The 21,109-nt window shown below is 45.8% G+C and overlaps 1 protein-coding gene across 4 annotated transcripts in view; it reads left to right on the forward strand.

The window, feature by feature from the left end:
• LOC121536940 (dehydrogenase/reductase SDR family member on chromosome X) overlaps positions 1-21,109 on the forward strand; it is a 55,826-nt gene that overhangs the window by 28,195 nt on the left and 6,522 nt on the right. For 2 of the 4 annotated variants that reach the window (XM_045206442.1, XM_041844604.1), the window contains exons 1-3: positions 9,635-9,824; positions 10,735-10,842; positions 11,302-11,370. In XM_045206442.1, the coding sequence (XP_045062377.1) occupies positions 9,716-9,824; positions 10,735-10,842; positions 11,302-11,370 (286 nt within the window). In that variant the 5' untranslated portion in view covers positions 9,635-9,715. Of the gene's footprint in view, positions 1-9,634; positions 9,825-10,734; positions 10,843-11,301; positions 11,371-21,109 lie in introns of those variants that run through there. The other 2 variants (XM_041844605.1, XM_045206443.1) reach the window with 2 other exon arrangements.

Here is a 21,109-nt window from a genome sequence, read left to right on the forward strand (position 1 = left end):
TTAGACGTTTCTTGTAGTTGGCCACCAGGTTTGCACACATCTCAGGAGGGATTTTGTCCCACTCCTCTATGCAGATCTTCTCCAAGTCATTAAGGTTTCGAGGCTGATGTTTGGCAACTCGAACCTTCAGCTCCCTCCACAGATTTTCTATGGGATTAAGGTCTGGAGACTGGCTAGGCCACTCCAGGACCTTAATGTGCTTCTTCTTGAGCCACTCCTTTTGTTGCCTTGGCCATGTGTTTTGAGTCATTGTCATGCTGGAATACCCATCCACGACCCATTTTCAATGCCCTGGCTGAGGGAAGGAGGTTCTCACCCAAGATATGACGGTACATGGCGCCATCCATCATCCCTTTGATGCGGTGAAGTTGTCCTGTCCCCTTAGCAGAAAAACACCCCCAAAGCATAATGTTTCCTCCTCCATGTTTGACGGTGGGGATGGTGTTCTTTGGGTCATAGGCAGCATTCCTCCTCCTCCAAACACGGCGAGTTGAGTTGATGCCAAAGAGCTCGATTTTGGTCTCATCTGACCACAACACTTTCACCCAGTTCTCCTCTGAATCATTCAGATGTTCATTGGCAAACTTCAGACGGCCCTGTATATGTGCTTTCTTGAGCAGGGGGACCTTGCGGGCGCTGCAGGATTTCAGTCCTTCACGGCGTAGTGTGTTACCAATTGTTTTCTTGGTGACTATGGTCCCAGCTGCCTTGAGATCATTGACAAGATCCTCCCGTGTAGTTCTGGGCTGATTCCTCACCATTCTCATGATCATTGCAACTCCACAAGGTGAGATCTTGCATGGAGCCCCAGGCCGAGGGAGATTGACAGTTATTTTGTGTTTCTTCCATTTGCGAATAATCGCACCAACTGTTGTCACCTTCTCACCAAGCTGCTTGGCGATGGTCTTGTAGCCAATTCCAGCCTTGTGTAGGTCTACAATCTTGTCCCTGACATCCTTGGAGAGCTCTTTGGTCTCTGATTGATTGCTTCTGTGGACAGGTGTCTTTTATACAGGTAACAAGCTGAGATTAGGAGCACTCCCTTTAAGAGTGTGCTCCTAATCTCAACTCGTTACCTGTATAAAAGACACCTGGTAGCCAGAAATCTTTCTGATTGAGAGGGGGTCAAATACTTATTTCCCTCATTAAAATGCAAATCAATTTATAACATTTTTGACATGCGTTTTTCTGGATTTGTTTGTTGTTATTCTGTCTCTCACTGTTCAAACAAACCTACCATTAAAATTATAGACTGATCATTTCTTTGTCAGTGGGCAAACGTACAAAATCAGCAGGGGATCAAATACTTTTTTCCCTCACTGTATAAGCTGGAAGGAGAGGCCTAAGCATTGTTTTTCACTAGTTTACTCAAATTAGAGAAGGGGTGGTGGATAAGAGCGTCTGCTAAATGACGTAAATGTAAATTTGGTGGGGTTGGAAAGTAATAAAGGGAAATATTGTCACGTCCTGGCTCTGGGGACTCTTTAATGTTGAGCCAGGGTGTGTAGGTTTATTGTTTAGTTTTCTATGGGTTTCATTCTAGATCGTTTATTTCTATGTTGGCCAGGGTGGTTCCCAATCAGAGACAGCTGTAGCTCGTTGTCTCTGATTGGGGACCATACTTAGGCAGCGTTTTGGCATGTATGTTTTGTGGGATCTTGATCCGTAAGGTTTGTTGTTTAACCTAGGACTTCACGTATCGTTTGTTTTGGTTCGTGTTGTACATTTAATAAAGTATGTACGCCTATCACGCTGCGCCTTGGTCCGCTTCATCTAACGACGATCGTGACAAATATATTTTTTTAAAGGATATGTATATACACTGTCAGAAGGCGTGGATGTGGTGTAGGAATCAATCGCAGGACACAGAGGCTTAGTCCAAAAGTCTTTAGTAAAGACAAAATGACACGGCTACAAAACAGAGCCGGAGGCACGAGAAAATTACGCACACTGCGTAAACGAGCTAAATGCAACAAACGCGCACAACAAGTGCGGACTCTCTATAAACAAAACAAATAGAGAAAAATGTACTGACTGCTCCAGCTGACAATAGAACAACTACACACAAACACATGACAGAAACAACGAGAACTTAAAGGACACATAATCAACACTAAATGAGAACAGGTGTACCAAACAGACCAAACCAAACAAACATCGAAAACAAAGAACGGTGGCAGCTAGTACTCCGGAGACGACGACCGCCGAAGCCTGCCCGAACAAGGAGAAGGAGCAGCCTCGGCCGAAACCGTGACATACACTACCGTTCAAAAGTTTGGGGTCACTTAGAAATGTCCTTGTTTTTGAAAGAAAAGCAGTTTTTTTGTCCATGAAAATAACATCAAATTGATCAGAAATACAGTGTAGACATTGATAATGTTGTAAATGGCTATTGTAGCTGGAAACGGCTGATTTTTTATGGAATATCTACATAGGCGTACATATGCTCATTATCAGCAACCATCAGTCCTGTGTTCCAATGGCACGTTGTGTTTGCTAATCCAAGTTTATCATTTTAAAAGGCTAATTGATCATTAGAAAACCCTTTTGCGATTATTACATTTACATTTACATTTACGTCATTTAGCAGACGCTCTTATCCAGAGCGACTTACAAATAGATGCATTCACCTTATAGCCAGTGTGATAACCACTTTAAAATGTTTTTTTTTGGGGGGGTTGGAGTAAAGGGGGGAGGGGGTAGAAGGATTACTTTATCCTATCCCAGCACCATTGGGGTGCCAGAGCAGCGAACAGTTTTGACTGGGCTGAGCGGGAACTGTGCTTCCGCAGAGGTAGGGAGGCCAGAGGTGGATGAACGCAATGCCCTCGTTTGGGTGTAGGGACTGATCAGAGCCTGAAGGTAAGGAGGTGCCATTCCCCTCACAGCTCCGTAGGCAAGCACCATGGTCTTGTAGCAGATGCGAGCTTCAACTGGAAGCCAGTGGAGTGTGCGGAGGAGCGGGGTGACGTGAGAGAACTTGGGAAGGTTGAACACCAGACGGACTGCGGCATTCTGGATGAGTTGTATGGGTTTAATGGCACAGGCAGGGAGCCCAGCCAACAGCGAGTTGCAGTTATCCAGACGGGAGATGACAAGTGTCTGGATTAGGACCTGTGCCGCTTCCTGTGTGAGGCAGGGTCGTACTCCGAATGTTGTAGAGCATGAACCTACAGGATCGGGTCACCGCCTTGATGTTAGCGGAGAACGACAGGGTGTTGTCCAGGGTCACGCCAAGGCTCTTCGCACTCTGGGAGGAGGACACAACGGAGTTGTCAACCGTGATGGCGAGATCATGGAACGGGCAGTCCTTCCCCGGGAGGAAGAGCAGCTCAGTCTTGCCGAGGTTCAGCTTGAGGTGGTGATCCGTCATCCATACTGATATGTCTGCCAGACATGCAGAGATGCGATTCGCCACCTGGTTATCAGAAGGGGGAAAGGAGAAGATTAGTTGTGTGTCGTCAGCGTAGCAATGATAGGAGAGGCCATGTGAGGATATGACAGAGCCAAGTGACTTGGTGTATAGCGAGAATAGGAGAGGGCCTAGAACTGAGCCCTGGGGGACACCAGTGGTGAGAGCACGTGGTGCGGAGACAGCTTCTCGCCACACCACTTGGTAGGAGCGACCGGTCAGGTAGGACGCAATCCAAGAGTGAGCCGCGCCGGAGATGCCCAGCTCGGAGAGGGTGGAGAGGAGTATCTGATGGTTCACAGTATCAAAGGCAGCAGACAGGTCTAGAAGGACAAGAGCAGAGGAGAGAGAGTTAGCTTTAGCAGTGCGGAGAGCCTCTGTGACACAGAGAAGAGCAGTCTCAGTTGAATGACCAGTCTTGAAACCTGACTGGTTTGGATCAAGATGGTCATTCTGAGAGAGATAGCAAGAGAGTTGGCTAAAGACGGCACGCTCAATAGTTTTGGAGAGAAAATAAAGAAGGGATACTGGTCTGTAGTTGTTGATATCGGAGGGATCGAGTGTTGGTTTTTTGAGAAGGGGTGCAACTCTCGCTCTCTTGAAGATGGAAGGGACATAGCCAGCGGTCAAGGATGAGTTGATCAGCGAGGTGAGGTAAGGGAGAAGGTCACCGGAGATGGTCTGGAGAAGAGAGGAGGGGATAGGGTCAAGCGGGCAGGTTGTTGGGCGGCCTGCCGTCACAAGTCGCAAGATTTTATCTGGAGAGAGAGGGGAGAAAGAAGTCAAAGCATAGGGTAGGGCAGTGTGAGCAGGACCAGCAGTGTCATTTGACTTAACAAACAAGGATCGGATGTCGTCAACCTTCTTTTCAAAATGGTTGACGAAGTCATCCACAGAGAGGGAGGAGGGGGGGGGGGATTCAGCAGGGAGGAGAATGTGGCAAAGAGCTTCTTAGGGTTAGAAGGCGGATGCTTGGAATTTAGAGTGGTAGAAAGTGGCCTTAGCAGCAGAAACAGATGAAGAAAATGTAGAGAGGAAGGAGTGAAAAGATGCCAGGTCTGCAGGGAGTCTAGTTTTCTTCCATTTCCGCTCAGCTGCCCGGAGCTCTGTTCTGTGAGCTCGCAATGAGTCATCAAGCCACGGAGCTGGAGGGGAGGACCGAGCCGGCCGGGAGGATAGGGGACATAGAGAGTCAAAGGATGCAGAAAGGGAGGAGAGGAGGGTTGAGGAGGCAGAATCAGGAGATTGGAGGGAGAAGGATTGAGCAGAGGGAAGAGATGATAGGATGGAAGAGGAGAGAGTAGCGGGAGAGAGAGAGCGAAGGTTGCGACGGCGCATTACCATCTGTGTAGGGGCAGAGTGAGTAGTGTTGGAGGAGAGGGAGAGAGAAAAGGATACAAAGTAGTGGTCGGAGACTTGGAGGGGAGTTGCAGTGAGATTAGTAGAAGAACAGCATCTAGTAAAGATGAGGTCAAGCGTATTGCCTGCCTTGTGAGTAGGGGGGGACGGTGAGAGGGTGAGGTCAAAAGAGGAGAGGAGTGGAAAGAAGGAGGCAGAAAGAAATGAGTCAAATGTAGACGTAGGGAGGTTGAAATTCCCCAGAACTGTGAGGGGTGAGCCATCCTCAGGAAAGGAACTTATCAAGGCGTCAAGCTCATTGATGAACTCTCCAAGGGAACCTGGAGGGCGATAGATGACAAGGATATTAAGCTTAAATGGGCTAGTGACTGTGACAGCATGGAATTCAAATGAGGAGATAGACAGATGGGTCAGGGGAAAAATTGAGAATGTCCACTTGGGAGAGATGAGGATTCCTGTGCCACCACCCCGCTGACCAGATGCTCTCGGGGTATGCGAGAACACATGGTCAGACGAGGAGAGAGCAGCAGGAGTAGCAGTGTTTTCAGTGGTAATCCATGTTTCCGTCAGCGCCAAGAAGTCGAGGGACTGGAGGGTAGCATAGGCTGGAATGAAGTCTGCCTTGTTGGCAGCAGAACGGCAGTTCCAGAGGCTGCCTGAGACCTGGAACTCCACGTGGGTCGTGCGTGCAGGGACCACCAGGTTAGAGAGGCAGCAGCCACGCAGTGTGAGGCGTTTGTGTAGCCTGTGCGGAGAGGGAGAGAACAGGGATAGGCAGAGGCATAGTTGACAGGCTGCAGCAGATGGCTACAATAATGCAGAGGAGATCGGAATAAAATGAACTAAACATCTGGGAAAGGAGAGAGCGGGCCTCCCTCACCACAACTCCCAAATATAACTCTCCCAACTTCCACCTCAGAAACTATAATTGTTGTAAACTACAGCGGTTCAATGTTTTCTAGGAATAGACTAACCTAGTTAATTCAGCTAGCTAACTAGGTGCAGTATTATTCCGTGAAAAACGTCCGGGCACCTCGTCATAAGACGCCACAGCCAGCTAGCATGCCGGTCTCCAGCAGCAGGGTTTAGCGCCAATACTCAGCCACAACAACCACCAGTGTATCAACACACAAGCAGATCGTTCGTGTCCGTGTCTAACGTTGTGGGTTAGTCCCGACAGCTTGAGCGAGTCCGTCGTCAACTTATTCAGCCAGTTAGTTAGCTAGAATAGTTAGCAAACTAGCTAGCCATTGCTTTCAGACAAAGAAGAACCCCTCCTTTCACGGCACGAACACACAGAGAGAGCCAAACTAACGTTAACTAGTCACCCATGTCCCGAATTCCTTGAGCGACTCGGGCTATCAATATGTAAAAAACAAAACACAAGTGTAGGTTGTGACTTACCCCTAGCAGCTACTGTTAGCTAGCCAAGTGCAAAGCTAGCCACTGAATTGACTCAGCCAGTTCGCGTCTGTTCGCTCGGTCGTTCCAGCTATTGTTTACAAGTAGCTATCCAGGTTGCAACAAGCTTGCTAATTTTCAAGCACAGTAGCCACTTGCTACCTAACGTTAACGGTTCAGACAATGAGGTTAGAAAACAGCTGAATGGTAGGCAGTTATTGTATGTAATTATTGTAGGCAGCCAGCTGGCGTAATTACAGGCACTCTCAGGCGTGAAACAACTATACCGTTGCTAATAGCTACTTGTCAGCTAGTCCAGGTGGTGAGTTAGCTAGCTAGCTTCGTGCTACACCCGGCACCGCCGAATACAATACTAACCTACAATAATTACATACAACAACTACCAACAACAACCCACGATACATACCTACAATACCTAACTACAATCTAAATACATAGTTTAAGCCTTACTCGACAAAGCCCAAGCTATGCATAAAGCCAAACTTACCCGGCGCCAAGCTTACTCGACGACCTGGGTAAAGTGGGACAGAAGATTAAACATCTGGTGTGTTATGTTATTACAGTTGAAAACTGTTGTGCTGATTTAAAGAAGCAATAAAACTGGCCTTCTTGAGACTAGTTGAGTATCTGTAGCATCAGCAATTGTAGGTTCGATTAGAGGATTCTTTAAGCAATGGCTTTTTTCTGGCCACTCTTCCGTAAAGCCCAGCTCTGTGGAGTGTACGGCTTAACGTGGTCCTATGGACAGATACTCCAATCTCTGCTGTGGAGCTTGCAGCTCCTTCAGGGTTATCTTTGGTCTCTTTGTTGCCTCTCTGATTAATGCCCTTCTTGCCTGGTCTGTGAGTTTTGGTGGGCGGCCCTCTCTTGGCAGGTTTGTTGTGGTGCCATATTATTTAATTTTTTAATAATGGATTCAATGGTGCTCTGTGGGATGTTCTGATATTTTTTTATAACCCAACCCTGATCTGTACTTCTCCACAACTTTGTCCCTGACCTGTTTGGAGAGCGCCTTGGTCTTCATGGTGCCGCTTGCTTGGTGGTGCCCCTTCCTTAGTGGTGTTGCAGTCTCTGGGACCTTTCAGAACAGGTGTATATATACTGAAATCATGTGACAGATCATGTGACACTTAGATTGCACACAGGTGGACTTTATTTAACTAATTATGTGACTTCTGAAGGTAATTGGTTGCACCAGATCTTATTTAGGGTATTCATAGCACCACTTTTCCGTTATTTATTTTTGAGAATTTTTGAAACAAAACATTTTTTTCATTTCACTTCACCAATTTTGACTATTTTGTTTATGTCCATTACATGAATTCCAAATAAAAATCCATTTAAATTACAGGTTGTAATGCAACAAAACAGGAAAAAACGCCAAGGGGGATGAATACTTTTGCAAAGCACTGTATGTGTATATGTATATATATATATATATATTTATTATTATTATTATATATGTATATTTATATTATTATAATATTATTATATATACAGTGGGGAGAACAAGTATTTGATACACTGCCGATTTTGCAGGTTTTCCTACTTACAAAGCATGTAGAGGTCTGTAATTTTTATCATAGGTACACTTCAACTGTGAGAGACGGAATCTAAAACAAAAATCCAGAAAATCACATTGTATGATTTTTAAGTAATTAATTTGCATTTTATTGCATGACATAAGTATTTGATACATCAGAAAAGCAGAACTTAATAATTGGTACAGAAACCTTTGTTTGCAATTACAGAGATCATATGTTTCCTGTAGGTCTTGACCAGGTTTGCACACACTGCAGCGGGGATTTTGGCCTACTCCTCCATACAGACCTTCTCCAGATCCTTCAGGTTTCGGGGCTGTCGCTGGGCAATACGGACTTTCAGCTCCCTCCAAAGATTTTCTATTGGGTTCAGGTCTGGAGACTGGCTAGGCCACTCCAGGACCTTGAGATGCTTCTTACGGAGCCACTCCTTAGTTGCCCTGGCTGTGTGTTTCGGGTCGTTGTCATGCTGGAAGACCCAGCCACGACCCATCTTCAATGCTCTTACTGAGGGAAGAAGGTTGTTGGCCAAGATCTCGCGATACATGGCCCTATCCATCCTCCCCTCAATACGGTGCAGTCGTCGTGTCCCCTTTGCAGAAAAGCATCCCCAAAGAATGATGTTTCCACCTCCATGCTTCACGGTTGGGATGGTGTTCTTGGGGTTGTACTCATCCTTCTTCTTCCTCCAAACACGGCGAGTGGAGTTTAGACCAAAAAGCTCTATTTTTGTCTCATCAGACCACATGATCTTCTCCCATTCCTCCTCTGGATCATCCAGATGGTCATTGGCAAACTTCAGACGGGCCTGGACATGGGCTGGCTTGAGCTGGGGGACCTTGCGTGCGCTGCAGGATTTTAATCCATGACGGCATAGTGTGTTACTAATGGTTTTCTTTGAGACTGTGGTCCCAGCTCTCTTCAGGTCATTGACCAGGTCCTGCCGTGTAGTTCTGGTCTGATCCCTCACCTTCCTCATGATCATTGATGCCCCACGAGGTGAGATCTTGCATGGAGCCCCAGACCGAGGGTGATTGACAGTCATCTTGAACTTCTTCCATTTTCTAATAATTGCGGCAACAGTTGTTGCCTTCTCACCAAGCTGCTTGCCTATTGTCCTGTAGCCCATCCCAGCCTTGTGCAGGTCTACAATTTTATCCCTGATGTCCTTACACAGCTATCTGGTCTTGGCCATTGTGGAGAGGTTGGAGTCTGTTTGATTGAGTGTGTGGACAGGTGTCTTTTATACAGGTAACGAGTTCAAACAGGTGCAGTTAATACAGGTAATGAGTGGAGAACAGGAGGGCTTCTTAAAGAAAAACTAACAGGTCTGTGAGAGCCGGAATTCTTACTGGTTGGTAGGTGATCAAATACTTATGTCATGCAATAAAATGCAAATTAATTACTTAAAAATCATACAATGTGATTTTCTGGATTTTTGTGTTAGATTCCGTCTCTCAAAGTGTACCTATGATAAAAATGACAGACCTCTACATGCTTTGTAAGTAGGAAAACCTGCAAAATCGGCAGTGTATCAAATACTTCTTCTCCCCACTGTATATATATATATATATATATATATATATATATATATATATATATATATATTTGCGAGAGAAAAAAACATATGGGGGATTGGAAGTGATCCAGACAATTACATTGATGGAAGTTACAATCTATCTGCAATATTAAAGCTGCTCTACCCCCCCAAAAAAGACCAAATCATTATATTAAAAATAAAATAAAAAAGTTCTGAAACGTTTCACCCAACTGAACAGACCCCAGGTTCTCACTGTAGGCCTAAACTTCTGTTATGCTGTCTACCACCATATCAGCGTGATGAGGGAAGGAGATGAGGAAGGGACAAGGAGGCGTGTGATACATAGTGTTGGGACGGGGCCTCTCGCTGGAGAAATGGTGGAGTGAGGGATTCGCGTGTCTGCCTGTCATTATAAAGACACCAGAGAAGTGCTCGCAAAAAATGCTCGCGATGGGGTTTCTGGATTGTATTTTACCTGCTCTGAGGCTGTACCTGCTTGGGTTGAGAGTTCTAATTAACCAATTGCTCTGCCGTCCCTTCACGTTGCCAGGTTAGTGTAAAACTAGGCTAATTAGCCAGTTTCGCTACGAATAAGAGCAGCTGCAGGCTATGTGATGATAGAGCTGCTGTTCACCCCAGCTAGAACATAGACTGACTTTGTTAAATATTGCTTTGCCGGTCATTTCTAACCGTTTGAAGTGAACACAAAACAGAAGTTTAGCAGACAGTCTCAGTTGCCCTCGTTTCCTCATCAGCTCATCCATATAAACAGCGCAGTCACGAGGGTTATCCCAGCGCGCTACTTGCGCAGCCCCTCATCAGCCGGCGCAGGCTATGTTAGAGCTGGTCTGGAACTAAAGCCTGCACACCATCGGTGTCTACTGGACCAGGAGGGAAGAATATTGTAAAGGGAATGGTTAGGCCTGTTAGTTAAGGCCTGTCACACACATACTAAACTATGTCAAAAGTGTTGTAAACTACTGCCCAACCATAGAATTAGAATTATTCATTGTTCACTCATTCTAATTATATTTACATTTACATCATTTAGCAGACGCTCTTATCTTATATGATCTCAAAACGCGTGCGTGCGTATGTACTTACACACACACACACACACACACACACACACACCTCACAGTTATGAGCTGAGGGGGAGGGACAGGAGGATGTCAGTCATGTTATAAACAATACGTCCCATAAACATCATGACATTTACCAATAACCTGCTCACCACCACATATTTCTCCTTTGATGTTGGCATGATAATTGCTACAGTAGAAACATACTGTCCAGCTGGAAAATAATACACTACATCCAGCTACATGTCATAAACATGTAAACATCATAAACTGCATGGCCATGTCCGGAAGGGCACTTTTCCTGGCCTAATAGGGTAATATTTGTAACATGTTTATTACTCCATTCCATTCTTAATTTTATTAATTTCCTTTCTCCAGAGCTGGCCTTACAACATGGCAGAGTTGCTATAGTGACAGGAGGAGCCAGGGGAATTGGCTATGAGACCGCAAGACACATGGCCAGCCTCGGGGCACACGTTATCATAGGTAGGCCTACATAAAGACATCATACTGTACACCATAGGCCTACCAATGTGAATGTGTTATAGGCCTACCTGTCATAGTTCAGGTTCTGAGTGTGTTCTGCCGTCCAACAGAACCATGTAATGATTAATATACTGAGTTAATATAATATTTTAATTATATGTTTAATACCCACAGCCAGAAATATTTATTAGGTAAATTATTTCCTCAGGGCAGGTTTTTAATAATCTGTTCAGATAGGCAGCTTTATCCTGGAGTGTGTGAGGGCAGTTGTGTGTTATGGAATTTAGCAATGTGTGCATATAGAACTGTGTTTGTGTATCTGTCTGTGGGTGTGCATTTGGGTATGCGTCTCTCTCTCTCACTCTGAGTGTTTACTGGGTGTGTTTACTTAGGAGATTAAATATATCAGTCTCCTCTCTTCTCCTCCCCTCCTCTTCTCCCTTCTCTCTCTCTCTCTAGCTGGACAGAATGAGCTGGAGGGTGTGTCTGCTGTGAAGAAGATTTGTGAGGAGAACAGAGAGGCCAAAGGTAACACACACAGTCCACACAGTCCTGTTTGGTTTTGTGCCTCCATGGCTCTTGATATGACTGATTGGAGTGTGAGTGAACACGCCTTTTTCCAGGTAGAAATCAGCTCCTAGTTAAAAAGCAGAATGACTGCAAGAACTGGAGCTGTGCACATCTGCTCTAGTGCGTCACGTCAGTTAGAAGTAGAGAGGGCGTCATTGAAGTTTTCCTGTCTGGAACTGTTGCAGGATCGATTTCTCTTCGTTAAGAGTAAGAGGTATAGCGTTGAGGGGTGTTAGGGAGTGGGGGCGGGGGCGGGGGCGGGGGAGGGCAGCATGACAGTGCTCTGAATGACGGGGGTGAGTTGGGAGAGGAAGGAAGTGGGGGGAGGTGAGGGTCATGTAGCTCTGTCCTCTGAATGACAATGTGCCGATGGGGCGATGAGTTGTTGGTAGGGAGGGGTGCGTGTGAGCGTGTGTCTGAATGACAATGTAATGGAAGGTTCATTAGTATGTGAGGCAGGTGCTTCTCACCAAATGTCCTCTGGCTCTTCATGTGTGTGTTTGTCTGTGTGTACGGAGGAAGAGGAGTACAAAGGAGAGGAGACAGAACGTACAGTTATGAATATAACTGCTGTTCCCTGAAGGAGGGAACGAGGTCTAACATACTATGGGGAGTCAACGACCAGTCATATTCAACTGAAGAAAACTAAAATCATGCCCAACGGGCCAATGGATGCCAAGCCCGCCCTCGGGAGCCCGCCTTCCTGGGTATAATACCGGGGCTCGCATCTATTTTCTCAATTCAGTGCCGCTCTTCAGCGTGCCCAAATCCCCTGATGGTGCGGGGCCAAAATATGTTGGGCATGATTTTAGTTTTCTTCAGTTGAATATGACTGGCCGTTGACTCCCCATAGTATGTTAGACCTCGTTCCCTCCTTCAGGGAACAGTAGTTAAATTCATAACTGTACATTCCCTTTCAGTCGGTCACTCAGTATAACATACTATGGGGACATACAATCCGCCCCATGCCAGCTCAGAGGGTACCAGACTAGGAGGCCCACAACAGCCCAAGCACACACAGGTTCCACTGCTCCAAAAAGAGGTTACAGAAGCCACCTTTATCCCTAATACTTACCTGAGAAGCCTGAACTGTCAGAGCCTCATGAGGCCTGAACTGTGAGAGCCACATATAGGGAACCAGAACGTACTGCAACTTGGCTATGCACATTGACACGTTTTCACTGCAGCCCATGTCCATAGACCCACCTGTTCCATGAAAAAGACTTACCTTGCGAGCCTGAAATGTCAGAATTCATACAAGGAATCGCAAGTCCAAAACAACAGAACACCTGTCGTGACCTGGTAAAGTGCAAGAGCGCACTACATAGCATCGACCAGAGTCGATGAACCACAACAGCCCTAGTCTCAAACCCACAGAAACCCTGCAGTAACCTGGAAACTGTGTACTCACGTGCTGCCACGGCAGCCCAAGGCGCAAACCCACAGGTAACTATCGTAACCCTGATAAATGTGCAACCTGCGCACTAAGAACACTATGAGCCACACTGTGAGCAGTTACGTCCAAGCGATAAAACCTCACAAAGGCATGTGGGGAACCCCAACTCACTGCAGCACAGACATCACCAATCTTCATGCCCCTGAACAATGCCCAAGAAGCCTCCACACCCCTAGTGGAGTGAGCACGCACACCACTAGGCAAATGCCTTGTCCTTTGCTGACAAATGCCAGGGACATAGCCTCCGCAATCCAATGAGAAAGACCTACCCCGAGCTGGATTAGCAAAACAGACAAAAAGCTGGTCACAAACGCGGATATCCTTTGTCCTAAAGCGCACACCGGACAAAAATCGCGCACCGGACACAGGCCATGCAACCTTCATTGTGTACTGGAAGCAAACGGAGGAGGTGAGACAGGGAACAGCTCGAAAGCCAGGGACCTGTAAGACACACAGTATATATACAGTGCATTCGGAAAGTATTCAGACCCCTTCACTTTTTCCACAGTTTAATACGTTACAGCCTTATTCTAAAATGGATTTAAACGTTTTTTCCCCTCATTAATCTACGCACAATACCCCATAATGACAAAGCAAAAACAGATTTTTATACGTTTTTGCAAATGTATTAAAAATTAAAAACTGAAATATAACATTTACATAAGTATTCAGACCCTTTACTCTCTGTTCAATCAATAAATTAATCACATTTTATTATAAAGCCCTTTTTACATCTGCAGATGTCACAAAGTGCTATACAGAAACCCAGCCTAAAACCCCAAAAAGCAAGCAATGCAGATGTAGAAGCACGGTGGCTAGGAAAACTCCCTAGAAAGGCAGAAACCTAGAAAGAAACCTAGAGAGGAACCAGGCTCTGAGGGGTGGCTAGTCCCTTTCTGGCTGTGCTGGGTGGAGATTATAACAGTACATGGCCATTAAGGCCAGATTTTTCTCCAAGATGTTCAAACGTTCATAGATGACCAGCAGGGTCAAATAATAATCTCAGTGGTTGTAGAGGTTACAACAGGTCAGTACATCAGGAGTAAATGTCACTTGGCTTTTCATAGCCAGGCATTTAGAGGTTCAAATAGCAGGTGCGGTAGAGAGAGATAGTTGAAAACAGCAGGTCTGGGACAAGGTAGCACGTCCGGTAAACAGGTCAGGGTTCCATAGCCGCAGGCAAAAGAGTTGAAACTGGAGCAGCAGCACGACCAGGTGGACTGGGGACAGCAAGGAGTCATCAGGCCAGGTAGTTCTGAGACATGGTCTTAGGGCTCAGGTCCTCCGGGAGGGTAGGGAGAGAGAGAGAATTAGAGGGAGCATACTTAAATTCACACAGGACACCGGATAAGACAGGAGAATAACACCAGATATAACAGACTGACCCTAGCCCCGGGCACATAGACTATTGCAGCATAGATACTGGAGGCTGAGACATGGGGGGTCGGGAGACACTGTGGCCCTGTCTGACGATATCCCTGGACAGGGCCAACCAGGCAGGATATTACCCCACCCACTTTGCCAAAACACAGCCCCCACACCACCAGAGGGATATCAACAGACTACCAACCTACTACCCTGAGACAAGCCTGAGTATAGCCCACGAAGATCTCCTCCACTACACAAGCCCGAGGGGGCAACAAACCGGACAGGAAGATCACGTCAGTGACTCAACCCACTCAAGTGACGCACTCCTCCTAGGGACGGCATGGAAAGCACCAGTAAGCCAGTGACTCAGCCCCCGTAATTGGGTCAGAGGCAGAGAATCCCAATGGAGAGACGGGAAACCGGCCAGGCAGAGACAGCAAGGGTGGTTCGTCGCTCCAGTGCCTTTCCGTTCACCTTCGCAACCCTGGGCCTGACTACACTCAATCATAGGACCTACTGAAGAGATGAGTCTTCAGTAAAGACTTAACCTCTTATGGATCTGACCGTTTTTTTTTCAATTTTTGCCTAAAATGACATACCCAAATCTAACTGCCTGTAGCTCAGGACCTGAAGCAAGGATATGCGTATTCTTCAAATCAAATAAAATTTTATTGGCCACATGCGCCGAATACAACAGGTGCAGACATTACAGTGAAATGCTTACTTACAGCCCTTAACCAACAGTGCATTTATTTTTAATAAAAAAGTAAAATAAAACAACAAGAAAATGAAAATAACAGTAGGGAGGCTATATATACAGGGGGGTACCGGTGCAGAGTCAATGTGCGGGGGCACCGGCTAGTTGAGGTAGTTGAAGTAATATGTACATGTGGGTAGAGTTAAAGTGACTATGCATAAATAATTAACGGAGTAGCAGCAGCAGCGTAAAAAGATGGGGTGGGGAGTGGGGGGCAGTGCAAATAGTCTGGGTAGCCATGATTAGCTGTTCAGGAGTCTTATGGCTTGGGGGTAGAAGCTGTTGAGAAGTATTTTGGACCTAGACTTGGCACTCCGGTACCGCTTGCCATGCGGTAGCAGAGAGAACAGTCTATGACTAGGGTGGCTGGAGTCTTTGACAATTTTGAGGGCCTTCCTCTGACACCGCCTGGTATAGAGGTCCTGGATGACAGGAAGCTTGGCCCCAGTGATGTACTGGGCCGTACGCACTACCCTCTGTAGTGCCTTGAGGTCGGAGGCCAAGCAGTTGCCATACCAGGTGGTGATGCAACCAGTCAGGATGCTCTCGATGGTGCAGCTGTAGAATTTTTTGAGGATCTGAGGACCCATGCCAAATCTTTTCAGTCTCCTGAGGGGGAATAGGCTTTGTCGTGCCCTCTTCACGACTGTCTTGGTGTGTTTGGACCATGATAGTTCGTTGGTGATGTGGACACCAAGGAACTTGAAGCTCTCAACCTGTTCCACTAAAGCCCTGTCGATGAGAATGGGGGCATGCTCAGTCCTCTTTTTTTTCCTGTAGTCCACAATCATCTCCTTTGTCTTGGTCACGTTGAGGGAGAGGTTGTTATCCTGGCACCACACGGCCAGGTCTCTGACCTCCTCCCTATAGGCTGTCTCATCGTTGTCGGTGATCAGGCCTATCACTGTTGTGTCGTCGGCAAACTTAATGATGGTGTTGGAGTCGTGCTTGGCCATGCAGTCATGGGTGAACAGGGAGTACAGGAGGGGACTGAGCACACACCCCTGAGGGGCCCCCGTGTTGAGGATCAGTATGGCAGATGTGTTGTTACCTACCCTTACCACCTGGGGGCGGCCCGTCAGGAAGTCCAGGATCCAGTTGCAGAGCAAGGTGTTTAGTCCCAGGATCCTTAACTTAGTGATGAGCTTTGAGGGCACTATGGTGTTGAATGCTGAGCTGTAGTCAATGAATAGCATTCTCACGTAGGTGTTCCTCTTGTCCAGGTGGGAAAGGGCAGTGTGGAGTGCAATAGAGATTGCATCATCTGTGGATTTGTTGGGGCGGTATGCAAATTGAAGTGGGTCTAGGGTTTCTGGGATAATGGTATTGATGTGAGCCATGACCAGCCTTTCAAAGCCCTTCATGGTTCAGACGTCAGTGCTACGGGTCGGTAGTCATTAAGGCAGGTTATCTTAGTGTCCTTGGGCACGGGGACTATGGTGGTCTGCTTGAAACATGTTGGTATTACAGACTCAGTCAGGGACATGTTGAAAATGTCAGTGAAGACACTTGCCAGTTGGTCAGCACATGCTCGGAGTACACGTCCTGGTAATCCGTCTGGCCCTGCGGCCTTGTGAATGTTGACCTGCTTAAAAGTCTTACTCACATCGGCTACGGAGAGCGTGATCACATAGTCATCCGGAACAGCTGGTGCTCTCATGCATGCTTCAGTGTTGCTTGCCTCGAAGCGAGCATAGAAGTGGTTTAGCTCGTCTGGAAGTCTTGTGTCACTGGGCAGCTCGCGGCTGTGCTTCCCTTTGTAGTCTGTAATAGTTTTCAAGCCCTGCCACATCCGACGAGCGTCAGAGCCGGTGTAGTACGGTTCAATCTTAGTCCTGTATTGACTCTTCTTGATACCATTTGAAAGGAAACACTTTGAAGTTTGTGGAAATTTGAAATTAATGTAGGAGAATATAACACATTAGATCTGGTCAAAGATAATACAAACAAAAAGACATGCGTTAATTTTTTATTTTATTTTTTCATCTTTGAATTGCAAGCGAAAGGCCACAATACATACCTACACGTACGCTACGGTCACAAGACGCAGGCCTCCTTATTGTCCCTAGAATTTCTAAGCAAACAGCTGGAGGCAGGGCTTTTTCCTGTAGAGCTCGATTGCAGTTTATGCGCAATTTAGATTTTGGCCACTAGATGGCAGCAGTGTGTGTGCAAAGTTTCAGATTGATCCAGTGAAGCATTGGACTGTTTTGTATCAAGTCTGCCCAAATGTGCCGAATTGGTCAATTGATACATTTTCAAGTACATAACTATAGAGAACATACAAAAATAATATGGTAATACAAAATGTAAGTTTACACACATTCCTAGGAATGTCATACATAATAATAATAATAAATAATATGCCATTTAGCAGACGCTTTTATCCAAAGCGACTTACAGTCATGTGTGCATACATTTGATACATGATGGATCATTATCTTATACACTAACTTTCACGCATCTAGATGGCAGGGCGGGGTGGGTGTGGAGCCAGAGACAGCAGGGGTTCAAACTGTAGAACCCATTTCCTAAATTTGAATATAAAAATGGATTTTATCAAACAAAACTATGCTACATTTTATCTCTGAGGGACTCTTAGTATGACAAATCAGAGCAAGATTACTGAATGTAAGTACATTATTTACCTTCAGAGGTGAATGTATCAAACCAGTTGCCGTGATATGTTTTTTGTTGTTGTGCACTCTCCTCAAACAATAGCATGGTATTTCTTCACTGTAATAGCTACTGTAAACTGGACACTGCAGTTAGATTAACAAGAATTTAAGCTTTCTGCCCATATAAGACATGTCTATGTCCTGGAAAGTTTGCTGTTACTTACAACAGTCATGCTAATCACATTAGCGCACGTTAGCTCAACCGTCCCGTATACGGGACACCGATCCCGTAGAGGTTAAAGGTCGAGACCGAGTCTGCGTCTCTCACATGGATAGGCAGACCATTCCATAAAAATTGAGCTCTATAGGAGAAAGCCCTGCCTCCAGCTGTTTGCTTAGAAATTCTAGGGACGATAAGGAGGCCTGTGTCTTGTGACCGTAGCGTACGTGTAGGTATGTACGGCAGGACCAAATTGGAGAGATACAGTGGGGAAAAAAGTATTTAGTCAGCCACCAATTGTGCAAGTTCTCCCACTTAAAAAGATGAGAGAGGTCTGTAATTTTCATCATAGGTACACGTCAACTATGACAGACAAAATGAGAAAAGAAATCCAGAAAATCACATTGTAGGATTTCTAATGAATTGATTTGCAAATTATGGTGGAAAATAAGTATTTGGTCAATAACAAAAGTTTCTCAATACTTTGTTATATACCCTTTGTTGGCAATGACACAGGTCAAATGTTTTCTGTAAGTCTTCACAAGGTTTTCACACACTGTTGCTGGTATTTTGGCCCATTCCTCCATGCAGATCTCCTCTAGAGCAGTGATGTTTTGGGGCTGTCGCTGGGCAACACGGACTTTCAACTCCCTCCAAAGATTTTCTATGGGGTTGAGATCTGGAGACTGGCTAGGCCACTCCAGGACCTTGAAATGCTTCTTACGAAGCCACTCCTTCGTTGCCCGGGCGGTGTGTTTGGGATCATTGTCATGCTGAAAGACTCAGCCACGTTTCATCTTCAATGCCCTTGCTGATGGAAGGAGGTTTTCACTCAAAATCTCACGATACATGGCCCCATTCATTCTTTCCTTTACACGGATCAGTCGTCCTGGTCCCTTTGCAGAAAAACAGCCCCAAAGCATGATGTTTCCACCCCCATGCTTCACAGTAGGTATGGTGTTCTTTGGATGCAACTCAGCATTCTTTGTCCTCCAAACACGACAAGTTGAATTTTGACCAAATAGTTCTATTTTGGTTTCATCTGACCAAATGACATTCTCCCAATCCTCTTCTGGACCAAATGCACTCTAGCAAACTTCAGACGGGCCTGGACATGTACTGGCTTAAGCAGGGGGAGACGTTTGGCACTGCAGGATTTGAGTCCCTGGCGGCGTAGTGTGTTACTGATGGTAGGCTTTGTTACTTTGGTCCCAGCTCTCTGCAGGTCATTCACTAGGTCCCCCCGTGTGGTTCTGGGATTTTTGCTCACCGTTCTTGTGATCATTTTGACCCCACGGGGTGAGATCTTGCGTGGAGCCCCAGATCGAGGGAGATTATCAGTGGTCTTGTATGTCTTCCATTTCCTAATAATTGCTCCCACAGTTGATTTCTTCAAACCAAGCTGCTTACCTATTGCAGATTCAGTCTTCCCAGCCTGGTGCAGGTCTACAATTTTGTTTCTGGTGTCCTTTGACAGCTCTTTGGTCTTGGCCATAGTGGAGTTTGGAGTGTGACTGTTTGAGGTTGTGGACAGGTGTCTTTTATACTGATAACAAGTTCAAACAGGTGCCATTAATACAGGTAACGAGTGGAGGACAGAGGAGCCTCTTAAAGAAGAAGTTACAGGTCTGTGAGAGCCAGAAATCTTGCTTGTTTGTAGGTGACCAAATACTTATTTTCCACCATAATTTGCAAATAAATTCATAAAAAATCCTACAATGTGATTTTCTGGAGAACAAAATTCTCAATTTGTCTGTCATAGTTGATGTGTACCTATGATGAAAATTACAGGCCTCTCTCATCTTTTTAAGTGGGAGAACTTGCACAATTGGTGGCTGACTAAATACTTTTTTTCCCCACTGTAGGTAGGAGCAAACCCATGGAATGCGTTGTAGGTTAGCAGTAAAATCTTGAAATCAGCCCTAGCCTTAACAGGAAGCCAGAGGCTAGCACTGGAGTAATATGATCAACCTTTGGTTCTAGTCAAGATTCTAGCAGCCGTGTTTAGCACTAACTGAAGTTTATTTAGTGCTTTATCCGGGTAGCCGGAGAGTAGAGCATTGCAGTAGTATAATCTATAAGTGACAAAAGCATGGATTAACTTTTCTGCATAATTTTTGGACAAAAAGTTTCTGATTTCTGCAATGTTACGAAGATGGAAAAAAGCTGATATGTTCGTCAAAAGAGAGATCAGGGTCCAGAGTAACGCCGAGGTCCTTCAGTTTTTTTTTATTAGACGACTGTACAACCATCAAGATTAATTGTCAGATCCAAGAGAAGATCTCTGTTTCTTGGGACCTAGAACTAGCATCTCTGTTTTGTCCGAGTTTAAAAGTAAAATAGTTGCCGCCATCCACTTCCTTATGTCTGAAACACAGGCTTCCAGGGTAGGCAGTTTTGGGGCTTCACCATGTTTCATTGAAATGCACAGCTGTTTGTCAATGAAAGTTAACATTGTGTTTCCGAATGACATCACCAAGAAGTCAAATATATAGTGAAAACAATTGTGGTCCTAAAACGGAACCTTGAGGAACATCGAAACATACAATTGATTTGTCAGAGGACAAACCATCCACAGAGAAGAAAATATATCTTTCCGACAGATAAGATCTTAACCAGGTGCATTAACCACTAATGGTTCACTCTGCCCCACCAAATCCAAAGCCGGGGCTGTAGGCTGCCCCGGACTGATGTCATCCGATTGACACTCTGAAAACCCTCCAGAGCCAACCAGGGATAGTATATCATCCCCGGAATCCGGACTCTGAACGCTGCCTATAGAAACCGGAATGAGCCTCACTCGGCTGGGATGACACCCCTATCAACTCCGACTACCGCTGCCGCTCTCTCCCGGCCTCAGACAACCCCATTATCGAGGTCGCTTCACCGGAAGACCCTTCACCAGCAGCCCCAATCTTTCTCACAAATTCAGCCCGATGCCTAATGGAAGTTGAGATCAGCCGGAGACAATGATCACAAGAACTGGTCCGAGCCAAAGCCTCCTGAACGTGTTTCCACCCCAGGCAAATGGGACAGCACTCGTGAGTATCTTTCGTTTTCATTGTGAAACCACATGCCCTAGGGCACGGTCGGAGGTTCAAACTCAGATGGTTAGCCTTTTTTTAACTTACTCTTACCACTGGCCATCTTACTCAAGCAAGGAAGCACTGGCTACACAAGCAGAGAAGAAAGTAGTTAGCTTTTAGCAAACACAAAAACGTATACCAAGACCCAAAACTCGCAACATCTAGGGGGGCGAGTACTCTCTCCCCACTAAC

This window comes from Coregonus clupeaformis, chromosome 23 (assembly GCF_020615455.1).
Source record: "Coregonus clupeaformis isolate EN_2021a chromosome 23, ASM2061545v1, whole genome shotgun sequence".
NCBI classification, from domain to species: Eukaryota; Metazoa; Chordata; class Actinopteri; order Salmoniformes; family Salmonidae; genus Coregonus; species Coregonus clupeaformis.